Below are 25,560 nucleotides of genomic sequence, written 5' to 3' on the forward strand. Positions count from 1 at the left end.
ACTTGTTCAAGGACAAACTGAAGTCGGCTCATTTTTTTTCCTCTTTTTTTTTTTTTTTTTGATTGCATCATTTTTAATTTTTGTGGATTTCAGACATATTTTTTTTGACCATGTCATATATTGCTACTCTGTTGGTTTGACTTTGATCTCGACTCGTTCACATTCAGATTTTTATTTAGAACCATCCCGAAAGCCCGTTCTCCGCTTTGCGTTGATCTGTGTCGTGTTGGTCGCCATTCATCACAGGCATGTATTTGAACACGGTGAACCAGCTCCACTAATGGTCAGCACCTGCGCAGACGGTCCTGGTGATGTTGAGAAATGGCTCTGAAGAGGCAGGCGGGATAAATTAGCGACAGAAAGTCGCTGACACGGTTCTTTTTCAAACTATCCTCACTGCAGAAAGGAAATAATTGATCTGATCCTCGTTCTCTACGTTGGAGTGCCAGTAAAAAAAACAAAACAAAACAAAAAACTCCAGAGCAAGTCGCTTACTATGCTTAAAACGTCCCGTTCTAAAAGTGTTCCCTACAGTGGCTAATGATGTTAGAAATAGGGTTTGTGCACAATGCAAACTAAGTAGGTCACAGGTGGACTTCCTTAGTCATTTTGGGACATGAATTAAGATGGTAAAAAATAAGAAAAAACAAAAAAACACACAAAAAAAAGTCCAATACCTTCAAGGGTCAGTGTTTTGTAAAATTGACTTTTGGATTCAAATGTCAGGATTCAGCAACTTAGACAATCGAGTGTCACGAATTGTAGTTTATTTCACCTTTAAGAGGCAGCATTTTCCATTTTCCAGGCACAGAGTTGCACTTTATAGCAAACCAAGCAACTGTGTTCAGTTACAAAAGTGCTATATATAGTAAATCTGAGTTAAAAGAAGTTTAAATTTGTCAGTCAACGCCTTGACATTGGGCCTCCATCACTTTGAAATCTTCTGCTCTTTCAGAAACTGAAATGTGGTTAAAGGGTCAATAGAGGACTGACGCTGTGATGACTTCCTGAAGGCGGAGTTTTAGAACGAGCAGGAGCTTCTTAAAGAGACAGAGGCTCAATTTCAAAGTGTTAACTTACAAAGTAACATTTCTTTTAAGCTGCACTTGATGTATATATATAGCATTTTGTTCACTGAAGTTAGCAGTTACTTCATTGTGCTACAAAATAGCACAATGTGCCTAAAGTGGCATAATACTGCCACTTTAAGAAATGACAGAAACATTTGGATTGCATATTTATTTGTCAAAAACAGACATTATATTTTAAGGTGCTAGAGGTAGAACTGACTCATGCTTATAGTGTTGAAAAAGGTTTAGCACAGACAGACTGTCTGCAGTCAGGATTGAACTGGGTCGTATCTGAAGCGAGGAACAACAGCGGCCCGCTGTCATGGCGACCAGTAACCAACAGCGGCTTTAATGTCCTGGCTGTTTGTTATCCAGCAGCCTCACTGGATACTGTTGGCCTAATTAATATTCGTTTCCACTTTAAACGTCCGGTGTCAGGAATCTCTGCGTTGTACGACATGGCCGAACAGCTGAAGGTGCAGCTGGATCGCACAGCATGTAATAGGCGGCGCTTTAAAGGTCAGCGGCTTTTCAGCTCGCTGTCGGTTCCGCATTCTCAGTCTGCTGTTGTTACTGCAGCTGGTCTTTACAATCCTGACTGGGTAACATTCAGAGAAGCCCGTGTGCTTTTAGCTGCGCATCATATCTTGTACAGTATTTATGATGTTCTTGTGTCGACATAGATTTTTTATTTTTTACATAAGAGATATTTAGTAAAGATGAGACTAAAGCAGACCTCTTACATGTCTAATCTTATACTACCGTCAGACCTTAAAATTCCTTCTGGTGTCTGCAGAAAACCAGCCGCTTTGAGTCGTTTAAGATGGAGAAAAATCCCTGTTATTGTCCCCCTTTTGTTTAACTGAGCCATTTGCATTGTAGACCTGCTGAATTATCCACTGATGAAATGTAAACAAGCCAATTGCCCGACAGTGTTCTCCGTTAGCATTAGGGCAACGCGCCTCTCGGCAACCTACATGGGTCCTTGGGTTAGCGTTTACACAGAGCCTTGTTTAGCTCTGCACCGCACGTGGAAAGCATCTAAATCCACCTTCTGGCTCTGCTGTGTTTACACTATTTATTTATTTTTTTTTAAGTGTTGTTGCAGCCCAAACAGCAATCAATTTGTTGACTTGCGTTTTTCTTTGATTTACAATGAGGTCCACTGGGCAAAGAAAAAGGCTGATTGCAGAGTTGATCGAGTGCCCATGAAAAAGAAAAACCTAAATTGAATTTTTAGGGACACATTAATAACAATAAAGAGGAGGAGGAATAATTGGACACGAGGTTTAAAAGCTTCAGGGTGAAGCTTGCTGGCACCAAGCGCTGGTTATCTTGCTCTCTGACATGTTTTTGATGTGTTGGCGGCGCTTGCAAAAAAAAAAAAAAAAAGAAAGAAAAAAAAACCCCATTGAGGCCATTTGTCGCCTCACAGGAACATCTCATTAAGGTAATAACTCCTTCACAAACGAGGGCAGAGCCTCCGTGTTTGCATAGATTCATTGAGATGAGTTGAGAGGGGGATTTAAACTTTCACGGTTTAAGATCCGTCTTAATGAAGGTTTCTGCCAAGGTATACATCATCTTGTAGGATTTAAGCCTGACTGATGCTCAATTCAGCCGAGTAAATATGAATAATGAGACATGCAAGACGGCCTCACTTTTCTAAGATAAAAGACGCTCTGGTGTGACAAGGGAACATAGAGAGAAACAGCAACAATGTGGTGGTTCAAAAATATAACTGTTACATTCTCTGAAAAATAAAAATGTGAATATGTTTTAGAGGCTCTGACATAGCTGTCGCATAGTGTGTTTAAGTATTTGCATTATAGAAAGCGCTCCATAAAGACGTTACTGGAAAAAAATAAAACAAAATAAACTGTTCGCTAACAATGACTAGCATTGGTTGTAGCTGTCAAGTAGTAGCAATAAAATAACTCTTAAATGTAAATGTGATCTAAATACATATATAAATAAAAGAAAAGTTGACACTACAACAACAACTAGATGAAGTTGGGAAAAGTTTCAACAAAATGAAAATGGCAAGGAAGAGAGAAGATGCTCTGTTAAGCTAGCTTGACTTTGACAAACTTAACATGTAGTTGTGCTGCAGAATTTGGCGTTTCGGTTCAGCTAAAAAGAGAAGGCGACTCACACACCAACTGTCTGACAGATCACCAGTGGAACAGGCGTTGAGATCAGCTGACTCAAACCAACCAGCAGCTCCTTTGGCAGGTTGCTCCTCTGGACTCGCTCCTTTAGTTTAGCATAAAACAAAACGGCTGAAACAATCAAAACCTCCTGCATATTCACGCAAACTTGTTCTCACGCAGACATTTGTCACGTTCTTGACATTTCAAAGCAGGTCAAATAGGGTTTTTGTGTGTGTGTGTGTGTGCGTGCGCGTGTTTCTGCATCGACCGAGTCCCGTCTAGTACTACTGTGGTCTTCATGCATTGATTTATTTGCCGTTCCATCTCTTTATCCTTGTGCTGCACTTTCCATTCACGCTTAATTGTTTGTGTTCCCGAGGCAAGCGTTTAGCAGGCCAGTTGTGTTTATTGTTTTGCTCTCATTTGTCTCCCTCCTCTCTGCCACGCCGCGCGTTTCGGGGCCACAAAGGAGATCAAGTGCGATTCTGCCATCTCAATTTGAGCGAGATAAAGTCTGTCGCATTTTCACATTTTAAAGATAAAGCCTCTTCCTTTGAGTGGGAAATGTGAGTCTTATCTGCGAACAGGCATAAAGCAGAGCCAGATTCGGTGTTTGTTTGTGAGCATCCAAAAGATAACATTTATAAAAATAATAATAATAATTAAAAAAAAAACTAACACATTTCTGTGACATTATATGCTTTGGCTTATTGATGTTCATGTCTTAGAACTGGAAAAAAAAAAATAATAATTTCAAATTTAAATCAAACAGCCTCAGTGGCTTATTAGCGCTTCAAAAAGCCTATACATACAAACATTTAATTATTCAAAAGCTACACAGCTTGCACTTGTCAATCAGAGGAAGATAAAAAAAAAAAAAAAAAACCTCTTGTGTTGACAGTCGATTCTGGTGGCTGAACAAACAACAGGCTTTTAGCCAATAAGCCGATGCTATTCAGTAATCTCCGGAGTCTTTGATTAAGGCTTTACAGGATTTGGTTGCATTGTGATGTGAATTCACGGCCCAACAGAAATGATCACGCTCACCGTTCCACGTTTTGTCACTTTCCAACCACAAAATTCAATGTATTCTATCAGGATGTTACAAGACAAAAAAAAAAGAATGTTGCACTTGAAGGGAGATTGTTATGTAAAATCAACTTTTGTTTGGATTCACATTATTTTATAAAACATACATAGAATGTTGATTCTCATGTCTGAGAAATCCCGTGGCAACCCTTCGGCTGTACAAAAACGCCCGGGGCATAGCCCCGCCTTCGAGGACGAAGCTCCTCCTCAGAGCTGCAGCTTCCAAATTTCCAAGCATATGCCTCTCAGTGAACTTCCACACTCGGCTCCTTCCGACTAGCCAGCAGCAATTAGCAAACACCTGACAGAACCGAAAGTCAGCTGAACTCATTCAACAAGTCTCAGTGTTACGCTGGTAAAACTGTTGGTGAAAGGCAAAGAGAGGAGCCATGTTGTGATGGCTTCTTGAAGGAGAAGTTTCAGAAAGAGCAGGAGATTCTTAAAGAGACAGAGGCCCAATTTCAAGGCATTAAGTAAAAATGTCTTTTAAGTCATATTTGGTATGTACATTTTTATACGAACTGACGTTAAAGTTACTTGATTGAGCTATAAAATGACAATGCATTTATATTCAAAAGGTCTTGCCATATTCAGTTCATTCCTCCCTGTTGAGTTTCTCCCTTTGTTCTTGTGTTCTGTTGCTCCTATATTTGAACAGATTTTCTTTCCATTTAGACTTGTTACTTTTGGTTTTGGAGATCCTTTGTGTTTTAGTTCAGCTCCCTCAAAAACGCACAAAAACCGACCTTGAACATGCTTACGCACTCACAAAAAAAAAAACACTTCGCTTTTCTGACCCAGACTGTTGGAGGAAAAAAAGAAAAAAAAAGTCTCCAGTCTTCACTTTAACATCTGCACAGTATTTATGTTGAGAATTCTTTCCTTGCTTTAGGATGTCTTCAGTTTTTAAATATTCTATCTTTGCGTTAACCTACTTGCTTTGATTGCCTGTCACTTTGCTGAATTTCCCCTCTGTGGAACAATTCTGATCTATTCTAATTTCTTATTTAGAACAACGAGACTGTTATGATAAAATATTTAAAACATTTTGTAAAAATGCTAATGCTCGTGAATGTATCTCTTACGGTCTTACTCTGTCAATTTCTCCTCTTCCAGCACCAACCACACCTCGACTTAGAAACACTTTTCAGGTCAGTAGAGTGGTTATCTATGGGTCGTTTCAGGCCATGGTGACCCAAAAGGCACTCTGACCTCTGAGTGTGAGAGGACAGATTTCATTCTGTTCTTAAAGGTCCATTTTTGTCAAGAAAAATATATGTGCTGTTTTGCCTTTACCTGATTTTTACAAGGGAAAAGAAAAAGAAGGGAATTTATATATATATATATATATATATATATATATATATATATATCTTGGTGAAAATGCATGTGTAAGGAAAAGGAGAGAAGCTTAATTTCTGTTGACCAAAAATTGCGCAATTGGACATTTTGATAATAAGTTTGATTAATGGAAAACACAGCAATTTTGAAGAGTGTCGTTTTTCGATAAAACTTTTTTGCAAAGGCGAAGTGGGGGGGTTTTTCCGCGTGGATCATAATTGGCTTATTTCACGTCACAAGAACAACAATCGGATGTTGCAGATGATTCAAACCACGAAGACGGAGACGCGGTAAGACGCTGGGAGAAGTCTTTACGCGTGAACAAACTCATCAAAGTGTGATTCTCTGACTTGACGTAAACACCACCAAATTGTATTCTTTCAACGTAAGGGAAATACTCACAAATGCTTTGCGCACATTTGTAACTTAAGCGCAGCTAAAGAGCAAGAGAGAAAGAGAAAGAATCCATGTTATATTACTTTAAGTGGTTAGACTTTATGGCTTTTTGTCTCCTCCATTTACTCAATGACTGCAACATGTCAAGGTGAATAACATTTCATGTTTGCTCTATAACTTTATGTAATTATTGTAGTCTGGAGAATGTAGTTTTGCAGTGAATTGTCGTCTTTTGTCTCATTACCTGTGAAATCAAGGCGTTTTGATAATCATTACTGAGCGTTCACATAAACTTAAAGAGTGATAAAAATATTCTAGTTAAAGAGACTCGTACATCCTGATGCATCAGTCAGATATAATTTTTTCCATTCACAGCGATGTGATAAAAAGTAGGGAAAACGGTGGATACAAGGCGAACGTTGACGCTGAAATGCTTTCCGATGAAGGCAGAGGCGAACCTCTCCACTAACTAATTTGCATGTTGCGCCTCTGCACCCGTCAGTTCAGCGAACGCATCACCCCCTCCCCACAGTCTCATCAGCAGCATGTGTACTCCACACCTTCCTGTCACCCAGCCTGTTCCTGCTGCGAAGGTAACCTTCCAGCTTTCCAGCCCGGCTGCCTCTAACCGAGCGTGGGCTCCGGGTCTGACTCCGCTCTGCTGAGTAAATAAAAAAATTAAAAATAAATCATTATTTCATGGCAAGGATTTGTTTTTTTTATGTCCGCTAATGGCAAAGTAATAACTCTCATCTTGCTGTCGTCCCCGTCATGCCGTAATTGAATCTGTGGAGAATAGCATGCTGCTGTCGCAGCGGGAGGAAGACAGGAGCTGTGATGTGGCTTTATTTGGAGAGGCGACGCGTCGCGGCGGGCCGTCAGAGCCACGCGGCCGACAATGATGAGGCACCACAATGCGGGGTGAAATTTGCTTTCGGAGATTTGAGCTGCGCTGCAGTCACGTCGATGGTGGAATTTGTGTGTTTGGTGGAAACTTTGCTACAAACTCGATTTCTATAGATCCGAACGGAGCATCTGAGATGTCAGATGGTTTTAATTATTATTTTTTCTACGTTTCTTATTTTCATGCAGTAAACTGTATGAGCGTTTGTGTCCTGCATCTGTCTGATGGGACAGTGGTTGGAAATCCGGTGCATTTACGACAACATTGAACATCTATTAATAAGCACTGGGGCTGAACCGATTATAGTTTTCTGGCCGATCTGTAAAAAGTCTGACCTGCCGATTCTGATTTTTGCCGATATCAATATTTTTTGTGCTAAACAAAGCGAGAAAGTCGCCCAGTTTATTGTTAACTGCGAAATGTACAGACATGAGTTGGTGGGCGGGGCCAACGGTCAAAGACGACAGTGGCTGATTCTTTGACCTTAGCCGAAGTAGATAATATTTGCTAAACATCTACAGTCTTCCTCATATTCAGTCTTTGGGGAAAACAGCCAATCAGCGTCCAGGAAAACGAAAGCCGCTCGAGGATTGGTCGATCGCAAAAGCTAGCCAATAGTGTCGAGTAGCATTGCGCTAGGTGTTTCAGCTTCCCAAGCAGCATTTTTTTTTAATATGTCAGAAGTGTTCCATGAAAAAAAATTCTACAATAACCAAACGTTCAAAAAATTATTTTGATAATTTATGTTCCTCAAAAAACATCAAGTATATGGATACTGAACTGAAAATTTTAACTAGAAACAGATGAAATTTTTGGTCAAACACATTGGATTGCTCACATTTTGAAAACAAATGCACAATCCAACTGATCTGTCAACTTCAGGCGTCATTTAAAGCAGCTTTCTTTCAGCCTTCGTCTCCCAACGGAAACAGAAAAATACGCCAATAATTGTTGTTTTCTTAGGAATCGGGCCTCGTTAAAATATTTATCTGTGCAAAGAGAGCGGGAGAGAATCAAATGGATGTAAATAAGCTGGTGGAGAGCAGACTGCAAACGGTAGTGATGACTTAATTAACATGCTAATTGATGCATGACATTGTCTTCCAGCTCCAGCTCGTTGTTCTGGAAGACTGTGTTGTAAAAAAAAAAAAAAAAAAAAAAAATGGAAAAGGATGAAAAAGTGTGAAATGGTTCATATTGGGTCTGTGAATTTAACTCAAAACAAAAGTAATCTTTTATGAGATATGGCTGATGTTTAGGAAATACAGTGGAGTGGAAAAATTAGGATCCCTTATTAAACATTCAGTTCCTTAATGTTCAAATATTTTTCCTACATATTATGATGTTTCTAAGTTATTTAAGTGCCCAAAGGTCTGTATTATCATTATTATTATTGTTTTCATATAATAATATGAAACATCATAATTAAATTTGTGGTCAGAGACATTGGATTGCTCACATTTTGAAAACAAATGCACAATCCAACTGATCTGTCAACTTCAGGCGTCATTTAAAGCGTCATTGGAGAGCTCAAACCGACACGTTCCCACATACAGAAAACAAAATTAAAAACTTTAATTTTGTTTTCTTTCTGGTTGAGATTTGATTTCACTTAAACGACAAAAAGTTATATTTTTTCAAAGAAAATATTGTATATTAAAAGGCATTGTGTAGCCGAGGAAAAGGCCGTTTTTCTTGTTTAGTGCTTTGTTTTTGGCCACTTTAAGCTTTTGGTTGTTGGGTGCAGTGTGGCTCTCTTTATCCCCTATGCCACCATATAAAAGAGATAAAAGGGAGATTTAATCTCCCTCATTTACACAACAATGAAATTGTTCCCACATCTTCATTTTGTGGCTTAAAAATGCTTCATCTGGAAACTGGAAGAGGACGGAAGTTATCCAGAGAAAAATTTTAACAACTACGACGATAATACACGAGCGCACGAGGTGTGATTTAATTTTAATCGTCGGTGTGACTTATTTATGCTTCAGATGTAAATTTTTAATTAAACATAATTCAAAAGCCTCAGAAGTTCCTTTTGTCTGTTAGAGTCAGACATAAAGGTTCATTTCAACACTTTTATCTGCCGAACAAACTAGAAGCAAAGGTTCTGTTTGCTACAGAACATCATTTGTTCAAGAGGAAAAACCAATTAGGCTTCATTTTTCTCACTAATTATTACTTAATCAACGTCCTGCAACATTTTTGATGAATATATTTGTTTAAGAAAAAAAAAATTAATCAACAAGCTTAACGCTGTTGTTCAAAAGAAGAATGTTATTGTCTGAAGAGAACTCGCTCTGGCGCTGAAGACCCTCTGCAGAATAAAACTTGATTTGTCAGATTCATAATACATAAATTGGAGGCAGATTTTAAAGTTGCAGCCAAATGAGGGACGTGAATGTATAAACATATGATCTCTGCAGGTTTCACACATGGACACAGCCAGTAGTCATGTTTTCCACAGAGATTCAATGGGGACGGTGATCTCGCCTCTGAGCATCAGAGGCCGCCATTATAAATCCAGCCATTCATTTTAACATGATACGATACAGACCCAGAATCCATCTGGGGAGAAACGCCTGCTGCTGCTCTGCTGTGCTTCACTTCATGTGACAAATAACTGGGAGCTCCAGCTTGTGAGTTTTTATTTATTTATTATGTCACAATATTCAAATGCTGCTGTTTGCATCTCTTACTTTCACAATTTAGATGAAACCAACTTAGTACCAAATGCAAATTTTAAAACTAGTTTTAAAATGTAAAAATAAGTAGCTAGTGAAGAGCAATCACAGTGCATCCGATTCCCATGAATTTTACTCCAGCTGCAGCTGATCCAGAACGCTGCTGCTGGCGTTCTCACTAAAACCAGGAAGATAGAGACATAACACCAGTTTTAATGAACTTCTGTATGTGGGAACGTGTCGGTTTGAGCTGTCCAATATACGTCTTCATATATTTGAAGTAAGGATGATTGGAGAAACGGAGTTACAGTTGATGTAACTGTCAGATTCATAATATATAATAAGAATCTGACATAATACAGTTGATGTAACTCCGTGTGAAGGTTTAGCCTACCTTATGATGAAATCGCAGGCATCAATGAGGCCACCATAGTGGGACCGCTTCAGGTTCCCGGAGTTCCCCACCACGGCGCAGCGCCGGCAGCGCTCGGGGCTGGCGTCCACGTAGAGGACATCGTTGGGGATGACTTGGAACAGCTCCTCCACCACCTCGGAGAAGTTGGCTGGCTGCCTCTCTGACTGCAACCACTGGTGATGACAAAACGAAAGCCTTTCAGTCAGGGGCGAGACCCCCGGGGCGAGTTTTAAATACAAACAACTTAAACGAGGACGGCCGAGCTGCAGACGCATAATATATCTCCGACATAACCTCTGGGGAGAAGTTGATTTTTCTGCAAGGCCACTTCAGATTTCCTTCAAGGCTTCCTTCAGAATGCGTAGAGGATTACATAATTTGAGCTTAATATTATTTTTAGACACATTCCACCTGTTTAACAGGACTAGCTGGTTTGCTAGAGCTTCACGTTCTGATCTCAAAAGGGCTTTTGAAGCAAATCTAATGACATGTATATTATTACGGCTTAATGAGTAAAATGGCAGCAAATTTGCTTACTTCATAACTTTATAACCAGCGACCTTCTCTCCTCCGGTATAACAGCTACAGTCTCAGATCAACTCAGCCCTCCAGCAGAAACAGCAACTTCATCATTGGGGAAAATATAGACTACATTTGCTTTGCATTGTCCCCACATGATGGCAATTCTACAGAATGATCCAATTAAATTCTTGATTGAAATGGGTTGTTGCTATGTTGTTATACTGCGTTTTAAGATCTTGTTCAATGGGCCCTTTATAAAATTTGAGGCCCTGCCCCTCCAAAGGTCTCTGCACGGCCCTGCCCTAATATATCACAGTCTCACACTGTCACAATGCTAGCATATTAGTTTTGACAGCTCAGTGGAGAAAAGGGCCCAGGTAAACCCGGTAAAGCCTTACAGTGGCGTGGGCAGAACTCTCCAGGTAGACACATCCTCTAGAATGAGTAATGACAGGAGGCAACCTTGTCTTCAATTTTTATTATTTTTTTTTCTTCTTTACCCTTGTGTCCAATTAAGCGTTACGCAAGGTGAATGTGAGAACGCCTAAGGCTGCGAGCAGGGCCTGTCCTAGCCCGTTTGGTGCCCTGGGCCAACATTTATTGATTACATACCATTATAGGCACACTCAAAATGTATTTTTATATTTTATTTGAAAAAAAAGTCAAAGTAATTGGAATAATGCTTTATACACATGGAAAAACCAATGGTTGTTTTGCTGACAGTGATTACTATTGGTTTTAGCTGTGATCAATGTAAAGTGCTAAATCTTAAATATATGCCTGTTATGTGAAAGAAAAAGGTACGCAGTGCTTTACTACTAATTGTCAACATTAGAACAACCTAGGTAAGAATGTCAAGAAAAAGTTTTATGGAAAAAAGCTAGTGAGGGAGAAAGAAGTAGCTATGCTAGTTTGACTTTGATAACCTTAGCATGATGTGGAATTCGGTGTGATTTGGTTCAGTTACAAAAAAAAAAAAAAAAAAATCGACCTACACACCAACTTCAACAGATCTATAGAGCAGATGCTTAGATGGATGCCAAAATAAAATTATGGTCTTTTTGCCCTTCAGTGTTGTGCGCTTGTGCAAAATTTCCGCAACAACATGCAAGAAGTCCATAGTCAAACATTTACAAAATTATATGTATTGCAGTTGCATTTTTATTAAAACCCAAATTTCACTGGAGTCCTTGGATGTTGTTGCTTAAGTTGTAGTTTTTCTATTTTTCATCTCAAAAACCAGGCATTTTAATAAAGCTGCATGCACGCATTTTATACCCTCTACTTTTGACGTGCTATTGTAGGATCGCAAAAGATCTTGATAACTTGGCTCTGCAGTCAGACGGTCAAAGGAGTCAGAAGGATGTTGGTGAACTTTCACGGCTTTGATGCTGGTGTTTCCACGGCTAAAGGCCGCTGCACTTTCTGATGAAAATTTTAAGAGAGTGAAATGTCACGACGTTATCCAAGACTCCGAGATATGATTGAAAACATAGCTTTTCTTATCTAAAGATAAACGGGAGGAAAGGCGGTGAGAGAAAAACAACAGTTTTCTTCTCCCCCATCGTATTCATTAAATGCATACAAATGGTGTGTGGGAGTTTGCTTTGGAGTCTGATCCTGGTAAAGATCCCCTGCATTTGGAAACAATCAATGAGGCCAAAACAAACACCTTCTTGGAAGCGTCACAGCAGTGCATGAGCTCCCTTTATCCGAGTTCTTTCCGAATCTGCACCTCGCCTGTTTCCAGAGCCAGCTCCCCTCCCTGCTTCTCCAGCTTTCGTAAGACGCCGACAAGAGAAAAGCTTTCACATCTCACCTGCCACCATTTAAAGGTCTCCTCAGAGAGGAAGCTGTTCTCCCTGGTCATCAGAGGGTGGATGGAGAGGTTGAAGTGCTCGGCGAACCACGGGTCGCCTTCCAGCTCGGCGACACACTGCCGACAGGAACACGGCCCTTTGGAGAAGAAGCTGTCCGAGAGCCGGAAGTACTTTAAGAAGCAGAGCGATGGGTCCCGGAAAGTGTAGCTGAACAGGAGCGTGGTCAGGGTAATGACGCACAGCAGGAGAGCAAAAGTCCTGAATTTTCTCCGTTTAACTAAAGACATTTTATCACAAAGTCATTTGGTTGAAAACTCGAAGAGTGCAGTGAAGGGAAATGGCATCGTGGCGAGTTCAGATCCACAAATATTTCAATCACATGAGGTAATGTGGAAAACCCCAGCGTCCGTATTCTGCAGAGAGATGAGGATTAAGTTCATAAACGTCCTCAGTCAAAGGCGTCCATCCGTCTTGTCGTTTTGAAGAGATCTTGAACTCCACTAGAGGACGGTGTGTGTTCTGTGTGAAAACCGCTTTTACCAGGCAGGTGTTTACTCTGCAGGGTCGGTGACTGCTGCGGCTTCCACTCTTCTCTTATCAACCTGAAACGCAAACAAAGAGAAAAGAATGTTTTACAGAGAAAGCAACATTTGGACTTTAAAGGAGTAGTTCAAAACTTCCAAAGTAAGGTTCAAGTGAAAGTTCCATGTACAGAAAGTGACCTTACTAGACCAACAATTGAGCAAAATGATTCTTATTCTTATTAAAGGGTTTTCAGTGATGTTAGATGCTTTTTTAAAAAATATGTTGGACAGCAAATGAATAAATACAGAATGGGAGAAGGCGTGCAGCAACGGCTTTTTGGTCAGGAATCAATATGTGGCGCTTGGTCTGCTTCCGTTTCCCAAACTTTTTCCGGGTGACTTAACCCATTTAACAAACACTCATGTACTACCTAACTTGAAACTGGCATCTCAAGAACACAACAACTTAATATATACAATCTGAAATGAAAAAAAATCTGAGTCTCTTAGCTCACTTATATTGTCGTCTTTGTTCATCCTGACGACAAGCTTGGCGCCGTTATGTAAATGTGACGGATCACAATAACACAATGAACCAGTCTACTCGGGGCGATTTGATTTATTTACAGGAAATGTGATTTCTTAGCTTTTCAATGATGTCAAACACATGGAAATTAAAAGAGAAGTGTTGTGCTTTTTATGACATTAAAGGACTACTTGCAATTTAAAAGCAAGGTAAATGGAAAAAACAGACTTGAGTTGCTTTGGCAGAAACCAAAATTTTATTTTAAGTCCCAAGAAAGCCAGACGTGAATAATTATTTTATTTAAGATGCAGTTAGTCAGCATGGGGCGCAGCGCTGCTCACAGCCATATCATACTCAGCGCAGTTGGGCTGAATTAGGTTTGTGTGCCGGTGGCATGATATGTATCGTAATAGTGTTTTAAAAAATAGTTCTGCGGTTCACCCTGAAGAACTGAAAAATATTTCTGCTCTTATGAACTCTTTAATCATATACATGAACAGGCATCATTTTCTGTCCACTGCCATCTTCAGCTTTTTGTTTCATATAAAAACATGTATATTTATATTTAACGCTGAGAAAGCTAAGCAGAGTTTATGAGTTGGATTAATCTGAATATATTTTTTAATTTACTGACCGCACGAGTTTTAACAGATGTTGTTTTAAAACACTGGGAAATATCCCTTTAATATTTTTTGCTAGTACGCTAGAATGCTCAACATCAGTTTCTCAAGCATGACAATCCAACAGAAACAAATGGGACATAATCAGCTTAAGTGTTAGTGGAAAGTACTGCATGCTTTATCAGATGTGTGAAAAATATTTTTGCCCCATAAAGATTTTTATTTCCCCCTCAATGAATAAAATCATCATTTAAAAACTGCCATTTAGATTTTTCTCTGATATTTTTGTCTAATGTTAAAATGTAACTAATGGTATGAAACATTTAAATGTGACAAAAGAAAAAAAAAACATCAGAAATCTCTGAGGGGGCAACACCATTTTCACAGCACTGTATTTGGGTGCCACATAGCGCTTAAAAAGACTATTACGGACCGTCTTTAGTGAAAATGGCTGCAGCCAACCTGGAGCAAAACTGATTTGATTATCTGGCCCCTGCTCACCCAGTGCAGAGAAAATGTTGCTGTCTGGATAATCGGAGATCCAGAGACCATTGATTGACCAGACAAAGAGCAAAACCTAAGGAAATGGTTTTATGTGAGCTATTTCCAGTGGCCATTGGACAAGATCTAACAACAACAACAACAAAAAGAACTCTCCTTATGCATTGCTATGGGCAGGGCCATCAATTCTTATTGAGTTCAGATAATTCCAACAGTGATTCTGCCTTTTGTTGTATAGCACCATCAAGAAACTTTGTTAACGTCACTAAGTTGTAATAAAAATGCAATATACATATATCAAATATATAAGAGAAATCTAACTTTGGAATGTAATGCCTTGAATTGGGCCTCTGTCTCTTTAAAAATCCTAGCTCTTTCTGAGACTCCGCCTTCAGGAAGTCATCATAACATGTCTGCTCTACTAAACCTTTGGCAACGTTTTTACCAGGAGAAGTAGCTCCGACAATGAGCTTAGCTGTGGTGTTTGCTAATTGCTGCTGGCTAGTCTGAAGGAGCCGAGCAGAGTCATCATGGAGACGGGGTGCTGGGAGAAACTTAAAGAATTTTGATCTTTTTCTCAAATTCCAATTGTCCAATCTAGAAAACAATGTCAAAACATGGAAAAATGGCAGAATAAGCTCAGTTTGTCATTGGCATAAAGGATTTAGCAAGATTTTAATGGCTGAAACCTATTTTTAACTGTGTTATGAAACCTGAAAATGTAGTTTTCAGATGAATGTGGCATCACTTAGAAGTAAATATGCAGATTTTCCAATAGTAATTGATTTATAGCCAAGAACAATTGGCTCAGTTTAAAGGTAGAAACAGGGGGAGAGGGTTCATAAAAATGTAGTTATTATGGGTGTGCAAACTTGCTAGTAGCTGCAACAATCTTAGAAACTGCCAAGAAACAGAATATTTAACCAAAGTCAAAGCTCTAAAAAAAAAAAAAAAAGAAAGAAAAAAAAAAGTAGAAAAAGTACATCCTGAATATTCAGAAGTAGCTCAAACTCAATCTCTCAACCACTGGGCATAAATGCTCACTACAGTGTTGTAGGAGTTAGTAGTTTATCACCTGCTGCGAGTTCCTCTTTGAAACATTTTAGGGGGAAAAAAAAAGAATAGGCAGAGCTTCCACAATTTATTTCAGCAGCTAAAATGTCATCCGCTGTAAAAAAAAAAAAAAAAGGTTTAAAGCTCCGCTCCGGTGTCCCGAGGACCACAAAACAAACGATGCGGTCGAAATCCTACTGATGAAAGTGCCTTTTCATAGCGTTCCCAGCAAAAGTTTTTAAACAACCCACTTTTTCAATGCTCTGCTTTCAAGAAGCCAGACTTTGTTGTCATCCGTTGAAGTGGTTTTCATTAATCAATAGTTTGAGTGTTTAGGAGATTCTTTCAAAGTTTTGACTTGTTTGCTTTTTGAGTGAAATAAGACGCAAAACAAAACAAACAAAAAAAGAATAAACGGAAATGAAACAGACCTAAAAACTGCATAGTTACACTAATTTGTAAGGATTAGTGGCAAACAGCAAGTAGGTTAAATGTAATGCTTATGCAGTCATACTACAGCCAATACATACATTTCATACTGAAAGTGTTTAAATGTGATTTCAGTTTTACCACTTCCTGTTGTCTTCTTTGTCATTTTCGTCAGCAGTAACAACTGGTTGTTGATCATGTGACTCGTTATGTAAAAAAGCTTTTCCACTGCAGTTTTTGCAACATACATTTATTTTGATAAGGCCAAAAAAAAAACACCACTTCATTCTAGAGCTGAAATCTTTCATCAAAACGCATGATTTGATTTTTTCATAAATTTGGCGTGTTTCAATTTAACTTCATTTATTTATGTTTAACTGAAATGCAACTAATGTCAACGAGAGATTTTGAAACCTAAAGTGAGAAGAAGTGCAGAGACTGAAGATGGTATTTAAAAGGAAACTGTATTTACAAGATGTCGAACATATCTGTCCTTTAGCTAGTCTGCAAAGAGGAAAAGGAGAGCAAGACTTAAAGTAAGCCTCTTTCATCTTAGAATAAAAATATATTTTTGGGGAGCAGAAAAAGCTTGCATGCTAACATGGAGCTTTGGCACCTTTTGTCAGTCGTGGAGTTATGATAGGAGTCTATATTTTGCAGGCGGTACACACAGAGACAGAGCTTTGCAACTAGGCTAACTGTGGACTATAGTTAGCATTTTCAACAATTATAAAGACAGAGAAAAACATCCCAGCCCCTAAAAATGAACAACTAATAACCAGAAGAAGTCTTAATGTGTTTTAAGCTTAAATCTTGGCTTAAAACACAATTCTTTGACCAGTCAGAGAATTACTAAATTAAAGACGGAAAATTGGCCACAAACTCTGATTTGTACATCAGTATAAACTGGATTTAATCATTTCTCAAACACGGCAGTATTTGACACACACTCGAGACAGAAACACCTCGAGTTCAGTAAAGTTTTATTTTTCAGGCCGTGACTTTTTCAGCACAGGAAACAGCAGCAGGCGTCCTGGGGTTTCATTTCCAACATGAAAAAGCCACCTCCGCCTTTGTACGGGGGACCAACTATCCCGTCTGATGTGCAGCGGCGTTTTGGGACTCCAGCAATAACTCTATATTTAGGTATCAGCGGATCCGCAGTGCAGATTAAACACTATCATCACCTCACAGAGTGAGAAATGGGTTTGAAGAATCGAGCCGCAGGAATCCAACACACTTCAACTCCTGCCTCCCTTTTGCTCCTCAACATTTTTTAAGAGTTTGTAGAGAGGATTTGTCGTGAATTCCATTTCTTTAGAACAGGTCTGCAGTATTTTTTTTTTCTTTTTCTGCTGATTAGAAATTGATCAGTTCGTTCAAATTCCACCCTAAGGGGAGGAAAGCAAATTGGCTGAGGAAGACTGTATGGCTCATGTGTTGATTTCATTTTCGCTTGGGGAGCAGAAAACAAACGGCACAGCCGTTCATCAGCTGCACCGACACAAAGCGATGCTCAAGCAGTCCTAGCCTCTGTGGGTAAATACAGATTCGGACACCCCAAAGGGCGAACGCCGTCTAAGAAATCAACCTCAACAGCTTTACCAAGGGGACGCATCAATAAACAGGCTGCTGTTGCCTCTCGGTTTGAGGTCTTTTGCTGGTTAGATGGCGAGAAAACAACATTTTTCTCAAACAGGAGGCGTCGCACAACGCTCAACGGCCCACCGACTGTCTCATTGTTCCCCCTGACCTTGTCCGAGACACTCGGGCGCAGATCAAAGGTTGCCGAGCTGAGACAGCAAAGCGTCTGTTCACACTTCAGAGAGCAGGGAGGAAAGGGCGAGGAGAAGATGATGATGAAGAAGAAGAAGAGCACACAAGCTTAGATCAGCCTAATCTTTACTTCTGAAGAGTCAACAACTTTTCAGGGGTTGCAGTTGCTGTAAAGTGAATTCTGCTTTCGTGGTTTGAGGAAATTGCCTTCCTCCGTGTCTTACTGCTGCTTCTAGCACTCGCGTTCCTGTTCAGGAAATCTGAACTGGGCCGTTTTGAAGACGTTTAAGCGTACCTGAGAACAGTTTGGTCTGGCGGACTGAGAGTGGGGTCAGAAGAGTCGAACGTTTACTTCTGACTTTAGTGCATCAGCGACTAGAACATGTCAGTTTTACATGTGGACAAACATGCTTAAGTTGGCTGACAGTTTCTCAGTGGATGAAAGTTAGATTAGTAGCATGAAAAAATTTACATACTGCGTGCCGTAATAACGGTACACATTAGTAACTATTATACTGCGTGTTACACCCAATATTTGAAGTGACATTAATGTGTTGGATCCAATAGAAAATATACAGAAGAAGGTAAAGATTAGGGTGATGGCAAAGAGACCTAACAGCCTCATAAATGAGGGTAAATCGTCAAAGTACCAGAGGAAACGTGTGAAAAAGTACTGTGTACAAACATGATCAAACTGAAGTCATTTTTTATCAAAATCAGCTAATAGTATCAACAGGTGCAAATGCACAGGAAACGGCAAAACGTGCTGCAAACACCATGGATGATGCAAACAAATATAACAAAAATGCAACAGAAAAAATTGCTGCAAATAAAAAATGTGACTGCTGCAGAAGTTAGATGCATAAACCTACAATTAACAAAAACAGAAAAATGCTGCAACCACAGCAAGTAGAAGCAAAGAGGAAAAAATACAGCAAACGGCAAGAAACAAGTGCAAACGAATAGCTCCAGTCCACTAGGGGGAGTGTGGAGCGACACTGAAGAGCACTGCTTCTCGAAAAGGACATGAATCACTACCACTGCCTCTTCCTTCCTCCAGTCACAGGAAGTGGAAAGATGATGTTTTTTTAATGACTTAAAACAAAGTCATTGTTTTTTTTTGTTTTTTTTTTTTTGAGATTGTAAATGGACTTATTTAATGGAAACGCCGCAATTGTGGAATTGTGTTTTTTCTACGTTAGTGGAATGTGAACAAAGTTTTGTGCACATTTGTGATGGAAATGCAGCTTGTGTGACTTGGCTAAAGCTGTTTTCTACAAAAACGGTGGTCATCAAATTCAGTCCCCATTTAGGTAAAGCTAGAAGAGACATGCATTCAAAAAGTCTTACAGTTTTAACTGAAGTGAACGTCTCTATCAAATAACGTCCCAGTGATTTTCAATACAAATACACGCCACAGATTATTCAGATTTTATTTGTAAAAACAACAAAAGTCTGGGAAGTTTCTGATTTAATGTCAGGAAATGGGAAGAAAAAAAAACTCATTTTACTCAGTGTATGTAAACCTCTGTTTTCACCTACATCATTGCTTCATATTAACCTGTTCTATTGTAGGAAAGCCAATAAGACCCAGTAAAAAATGATTCATGCCCTGGATGTGTGACGCACAGTGTGCATCAGGTGTGTAACAGATTTCAGCATCAAACGGCTTCTGAGGCTTCGGTATTAATTTCAGATTTGCTGCTTCTCTCCTCTGTTTAATGCAGCAAATTCAAACACCTTTACAAGAGTTACTGGACCTCATCATGAGTTCTGCATTTATTGCACTCCTTCCCGAGGCAACTACACACTCGGGTCGTTTCTTAGAACCTCAGCACTTCACTTCCCGCAAAGAGGTTCGACTTTTTTTTTTTCCGCTGACTGACACTATTTCCTGCGTTTTTCATTGTTGGCGATCCACTGCAAGCAGAGTCGCCACTTGAAATGAGTGATGGCACTGTGTTTAGTTTATGCTGAGTTTCAGTTGATAGAAATAAAGGTGGAGAAGGCGGGGAAATTTCACAGACAGAGCCCGAAAGGTTTTCTGTACTGGTCCGTCTCGTAGCTCAACTCCTCGGCGTGAACCACACAATGCTGGTACTATAAGTAAGAAGCCCCTAATCTTTCCAGTCGTTGTCATTCAGTGTCTGCAGCGGTACCTGACAGAATGAATAATGAATGAAAAAACTCAGGGATGGTAAAGGCAGCCGAGATGAAATCCAGAGGGATCTTCTATGAAATCTCCGCTGTGTAGCGAATAATATCAGAGAGCTCCGGATGTTACATCTGATGGCATCACGTATATAAGTCCTGTAAGTGTAGGGCGGAGGATTTCATTTGAGCGAACACCGACTCGCAGCTTGGTTTTTATCGAAAAGGGGAAAAAAAAAGCCAGTAGTGACGTTTCCCACTCAAGCACAAAGGAAATGAATCACAGGGCTCTGATGGATTTACAACTGTTCTCACAAGACCTTAGAGAGAGAGTTCAGGATTTTTAAAGTGAGATTCTGCTAACTGGTTGTAAGGAGGTAGTACCTTAAAGGACGGAGGGCTTTTCTGGCCTCTCTTGGAAGAACAGATCCTGACTTCACATCCAATATACAAATCTTTATTACTCTATTATTGTTTTGTTTTTATTATCATACAACTATTGTGCAATGTATGCTAAATGAATTCAGTTTAGTGATTGTGTATCAATTTGTTGCTGCATTTAATAACTTAAGCCTCAATTGTTATGTCAGTTCTTGATTCAATAACCAGAAGTAGTTTTGGTTTCTGTTTTTCCATTGAGTTTTGCATTTCATGGTGAACGAACAAACTCCGCCCCCAATGCCCTGAAGAATTAGCCAAACGCTAAGCGACTAAAGTCTTGGGAGGTCTTGTCTTAACACTTCAAAATTCAATTGAAATTCTGAAGTAGTTTATTGATCAAAGGAAAATTTAATGTTGAAAAATTAATTAAAAATATGAATTAATCTTGAGAGGTCTAGTCTTTGGGAGTGCGGCGTTGGTCTTGGAAGGTCTGAACTGCCTGCAGACTCCATTTTTGACACTACTTGCAAACCTCATTCCCAGTCTTATACTTGCATCCGATTAGTGCCTATTGGAGTACAAGTGGCCAATGAACTCCTGCATTGACCACTTTGCAAATATCCGTCAATAGCAAACCAAGTAGAATTGTGCCTCGGTATTTTTTACCCTCCCACTATGAATTTTTAAAAATATTCCAGATATGAAAACATCAGCAAGTCATTTAGGATCAAGTTCCACAAAAACATCTGAAAGTGAAAACTCAGCAACAGCCCCCTATGAAAGTGTAGACGGTGTTCACTGTATTGCTGTATTCCTGATACTCATTGTTAGACTTCCATTGTTACCCTGATGACTTCTATGTTCTTCAGCAAAGCCACTGCAATATATGTTTACAAGTAAAGATCTTCACAAGAAAGAGACACATTTCAGACTATCCCTTTAAAGCTCTGTTTTGCTTCTGAAGCTAGGCGTAAAAGCACCAATCAGACTTCAGTACAGTAGGAGACCCGAGGACATGATGAGTCAGAGTTTCAGGGCAGACTGGGTGTTGTTTGTGATGACTCGGTGTATTTTTGGCGGGCGTTTGGCCAGTCCTAAAGGCTCAACAAGCGAATTCAGGAGCTCCGGGCTAAAAGCACACACTTGCTCAAAAATACCCTCAACCTAAATTGGCAGACACTCTATTTCCATCTTCCCCTGCCGTCCTTGCACATGTAAATCACATCTCCAGTCAACCTTCCCTCATGTGTCCAGCAGCTTAGTTTCTATATTTAATTTTATAACGAAAGAATTAGATTAGCCGCTCATTTAGAGAGTCTCTCGTGAGCCGACTACGGCAGACTCACAAGTCACGTCCTTCACAACCCGTCCAGCTGCCTGAAGCAATGAACTTCCTCTGGTGTGTCGAGTCCCTGTGAGGCTGCCGTGTTGAGTTTAGGCTGCTGTCACTGTGTGCAGCACAAAGCACTGCAGCTTGAGAGAAACTCCTAGACCTGAGCAGTATCCTCCCCTCTACCATGATAAAGCAGGTGTTTGATTAAGCAGTCTTCAGCCATACCACGCATCGCCCTGTTGCAGCTTAATTTAAGAGATTTCCTTTTTTTAAGAATATTCAAATATTCAAAGCTTCTTAAAACCACACCGTGACTTAGCAATGAACGACAGGCTTTAGTATTCATGTGAAAGCTGGAGCACCCCGCGAACTTGTGCACCCCCTTCGGCGTGTTTTTCTTTTTCAGAAGCATCGCACCTCGCGCTTTAAATGGATATGTTTTTTGTTGTTTTTATTTTATTTCTTTCTTCAAAACTGACCTTCACATCATCTATATTGGTGGAGTGAAAATAAAAGAGCACAAATCGGAAAGCGGAGCTTGGAAATGTATTCTCTCTTATGCCCCCCCTCAGTGGGACGCAGAGCTTGACTGACGCAAAGGTTCTGCGCTAAGTGCTTGATGAATTCAAAAAATTTTCAGAACTTTATTGTTTGTGTTTTTTCCTTTTTGACAGGAAGCAGCATAGGGATTTCCAACAATTGATTGCAGAAAACGGCTCTAATAGTGAAGGGTGTATATTTTCTGACTGTGTTTCTATCATAAATCCTTAAGAATTGATTCCTTAAACATGTGCCAGTTTTCACTAGGGTCATAGTAAAATATTTACAAATGAGTTTTTTTTTTTTTTTTTTTTTAGCTCTGTAGCCTCTACCTAATAAATAACTCTATCCTAAAATATTTCCAACAGGTATGCAGGTCTGAAACAAAAGTTGTTATCTGTATGTTTTGGGTTACATTGGATTCTGGCCAATTCACGGATTCGATAGTTTGCGTATTTTTCGCACAATGTATTCGAAAAACCCGTCTATTCACATATGTAATCTTGGAACCTATCTGAATTACCCAAAAGAAAAAGCAGCTCGGGAAGCTGAAATGACTTAACAATAATGCGACTTGACGCACTATTGGTTGGTGTTTTCACACCAGCCAAGCCAGGAGCATCATTTCTATTCCTTGGCACAAGAGGAAGAGACTCACTATGAGAAATTATGTCTTAGTGCCATTTTCATCTTAATGAGAACATATAATTAACAAACACATCAGTTATGATAGTTACTTTGTGTATTGAATTAAATTTGTGTATTTTCTCCGGATGCAAAATATAGAAGACCTCAGCAGTGTGAACTACAGGACACATTGTTAAAAGATATTGCCTCTGTTGTCTGATGTAATGAGCACAATAAACACAGAACATAAATTGTAGCAAACTAAATTCAGCCTTGCTTTTTTCCCCCAACATAAATATGGAAATTAAGCCGACAGAACAAGTTCAATCCACTCATGCAATGCGGTACAAGGTCCAGTCACAAAACAAGCCAGCGGATTGTTTTGTGACTGAAAAAAAAAATAGTATCAGGTGGAGTAAAGGTTGTTTTTCCATTCTCACAGCTTTCCTCCATGCACCTTGATATTTCTCAAATAACAAGGTGAATAGACATAAAAGCAGTCCCAGTTGTGTATGTGTCTCGCCACATTTATTGTACGTTCTGGAATGACTCGCATTAATCACTGACAAAGACGAGGATGACGGATGGTTCTGACGGAGTAAAACAGGATAGAGATCTTCCATCACTGACTATATGTTCGCGTGGCGCCGGGGAGGTCTGCTGTTTTAATCTTCATTTTTGATGAGGCTACTTTACATGCAGACGAATGTTTTCCGGGGCTGTCACCGATGGCTAGATGCCGCCTCGAAGAGAATACAAAACAGACCCTGGGTTTAATGCGCCTGGTGGACGAAGTCCTCCTTCAAATGCGGCCTTCTTTTCTCCAGATTTGAAGGATGGGTCTGGTGTACCCTTCGCGGAGCACCATGTCCCATAATTTATTGCGGGTCCAAACCGGACGTTCAGACAAAGCGGCAATGACAGTGAAGAGAGGCAAATAATTTTTTTTGCTACAAAATTGAAACAGAAGAATCCAAGTCAATGGGAGAAATTCCAGATTTGGAGAGAGATGACAATCTAGCAGAATAGCAGAGTAAGGTAATGGCCCAGCTTGTCCATTGTCAGACGTTTGGGTGAGTTGATGAGGGAAAATGGTTACTGAGGAGAAGAACTGTGGCTGTTTTGTTCTCAAGTTGTGAAACGGAAAATTGTAATGGGAAGGAAACCTCATTTTAACTAGATGTAAAAGTTGCTAAAATGAGAAATTCACATTTTTTTTGAGAACATACACCGCTATGGCAGATTACAATATTCTGAAAAGGCATAAAGAGGCTTGCAAAGACAGTCTTGTCCCATTTTCTCTAAGCTACGTCTGAAAACTCCAAGAGGTGTAGAAGTTTCACTGTTACAATCTTTCTTATTTAAATGAAAAATATGTTTTGGTTTTAATACAACAACTCCTCATAAATACCAGTTTTTAAAATCTCATTGCAATGGGAACATTTTCTCACTCAAATAAGACTTTGAATGCATTTCCAAGCTCTACCAGCTAAACACTTACGTGCTTTCGTTGTGGTTCGGCGTGTGTGAAAACACTAGACACTGGAGTGTTAAATGCATCAGAGGTTTTCAAAAGCTTTAATGGAAAACCAAACAATAGCAGCACAGCCGAAACTAAAGGCTTTACGAGAGTTTCTTTTACAAAGTCACGGATATATTGTCCGAGCCTCAAGACGTTTATTGGATTCAAAAGACAAGGTGACGTGAAAGGTCAAGCCAAGATTGTGGATCTAGGATGATGGAAAACATTTCTACATCTGGTAAATTATATCTCCAACCTTTCTGAGAGGGGAACTCATTTCTGCCGCTGTTGTGCTTAAGTAGCTTGGCAGACATCCATGCTCTGGTCTCTCTTTTATTGCTGGCCACTGATTGCTGGGACAGTTTGCTCAATGATTTGATACTGATGTAGATTTTTATATCATCACCAAAGAAATGAAATTGTAGACCATGACCAAAAACAATTTGACGAAGGGAGTAATTTGAAAAGGGATAAATCCTGCTTGATTGCGTTGGAGAAAAATCACTTAAAAAAATTTTTTTTAAGGGTGAATACATACATTTCAAACAACTTGACTGTCCACTCAAGCATTAGGCTTCATCGCTGATAGTATTTTTCTTTTCACTTGTGGACAAGCAAAAGCTTTTTGTGACGATTAATAAGGGAAGACAAACTCAAATCACAAGTAGAGGAAGAAAAAAATAGTTTGAAGATGGTATATGAGGATGTGATGCTAACAAATTGATTTCTCCCTTGTTGATGACGACAATGCATAAATTTAATTTTTTAAAATTTTATTTCCTTTTTTCTTGTTAGTGTTTTAGTGTGTGTGTGTGTGTGTGTGTGAGAAGAATTTTTAATTTTATTGTCTTTTAATAAAGGTCCGACCAAATTAGCCTGTGGCTAGAAAACCTACATACAAAATGGCTCTTCTGTTTCTCCCAGGTATCGTTGCTTTACATAAAATTATTTAATGTGAAATAAATTTGAATTGAGCTGAAACAAATTTTTGGAAGGAAATCTTCTAGATGAAGATTAGAAAGTTGCTCTTTAGGATAAACAACTGAAAACAGAACAAAAACGTCAACGCTGTGACTCCTGTAGTGTGAAAAAAAAAACAGTGCTACCATTGCAGTTTACTGCCAAAGTTGATTTGGCAATATCAAACAAACTTTGATATCCCCAAAAAAACAAAAACAAGACA

The 25,560-nt window shown here is 39.4% G+C and overlaps 1 protein-coding gene across 1 annotated transcript in view; it reads right to left on the reverse strand.

Annotated features, from left to right (window-relative positions):
• Window positions 1-25,560, reverse strand: part of LOC129376364 (CMP-N-acetylneuraminate-beta-galactosamide-alpha-2,3-sialyltransferase 1-like) — a 67,484-nt gene that overhangs the window by 7,537 nt on the left and 34,387 nt on the right. The window contains exons 2-3 of the mRNA XM_055055978.1: window positions 12,394-12,996; window positions 10,032-10,225 (exon numbers count right to left, since the gene is read on the reverse strand). Coding sequence (XP_054911953.1) covers window positions 10,032-10,225; window positions 12,394-12,681 — 482 coding nt within the window. The 5' untranslated portion in view covers window positions 12,682-12,996. The remainder of the gene's footprint in view (window positions 1-10,031; window positions 10,226-12,393; window positions 12,997-25,560) is intronic.

Source organism: Poeciliopsis prolifica, unplaced genomic scaffold, assembly GCF_027474105.1.
Source record: "Poeciliopsis prolifica strain line A6 unplaced genomic scaffold, Auburn_PproV2 SCAFFOLD043, whole genome shotgun sequence".
NCBI classification, from domain to species: Eukaryota; Metazoa; Chordata; class Actinopteri; order Cyprinodontiformes; family Poeciliidae; genus Poeciliopsis; species Poeciliopsis prolifica.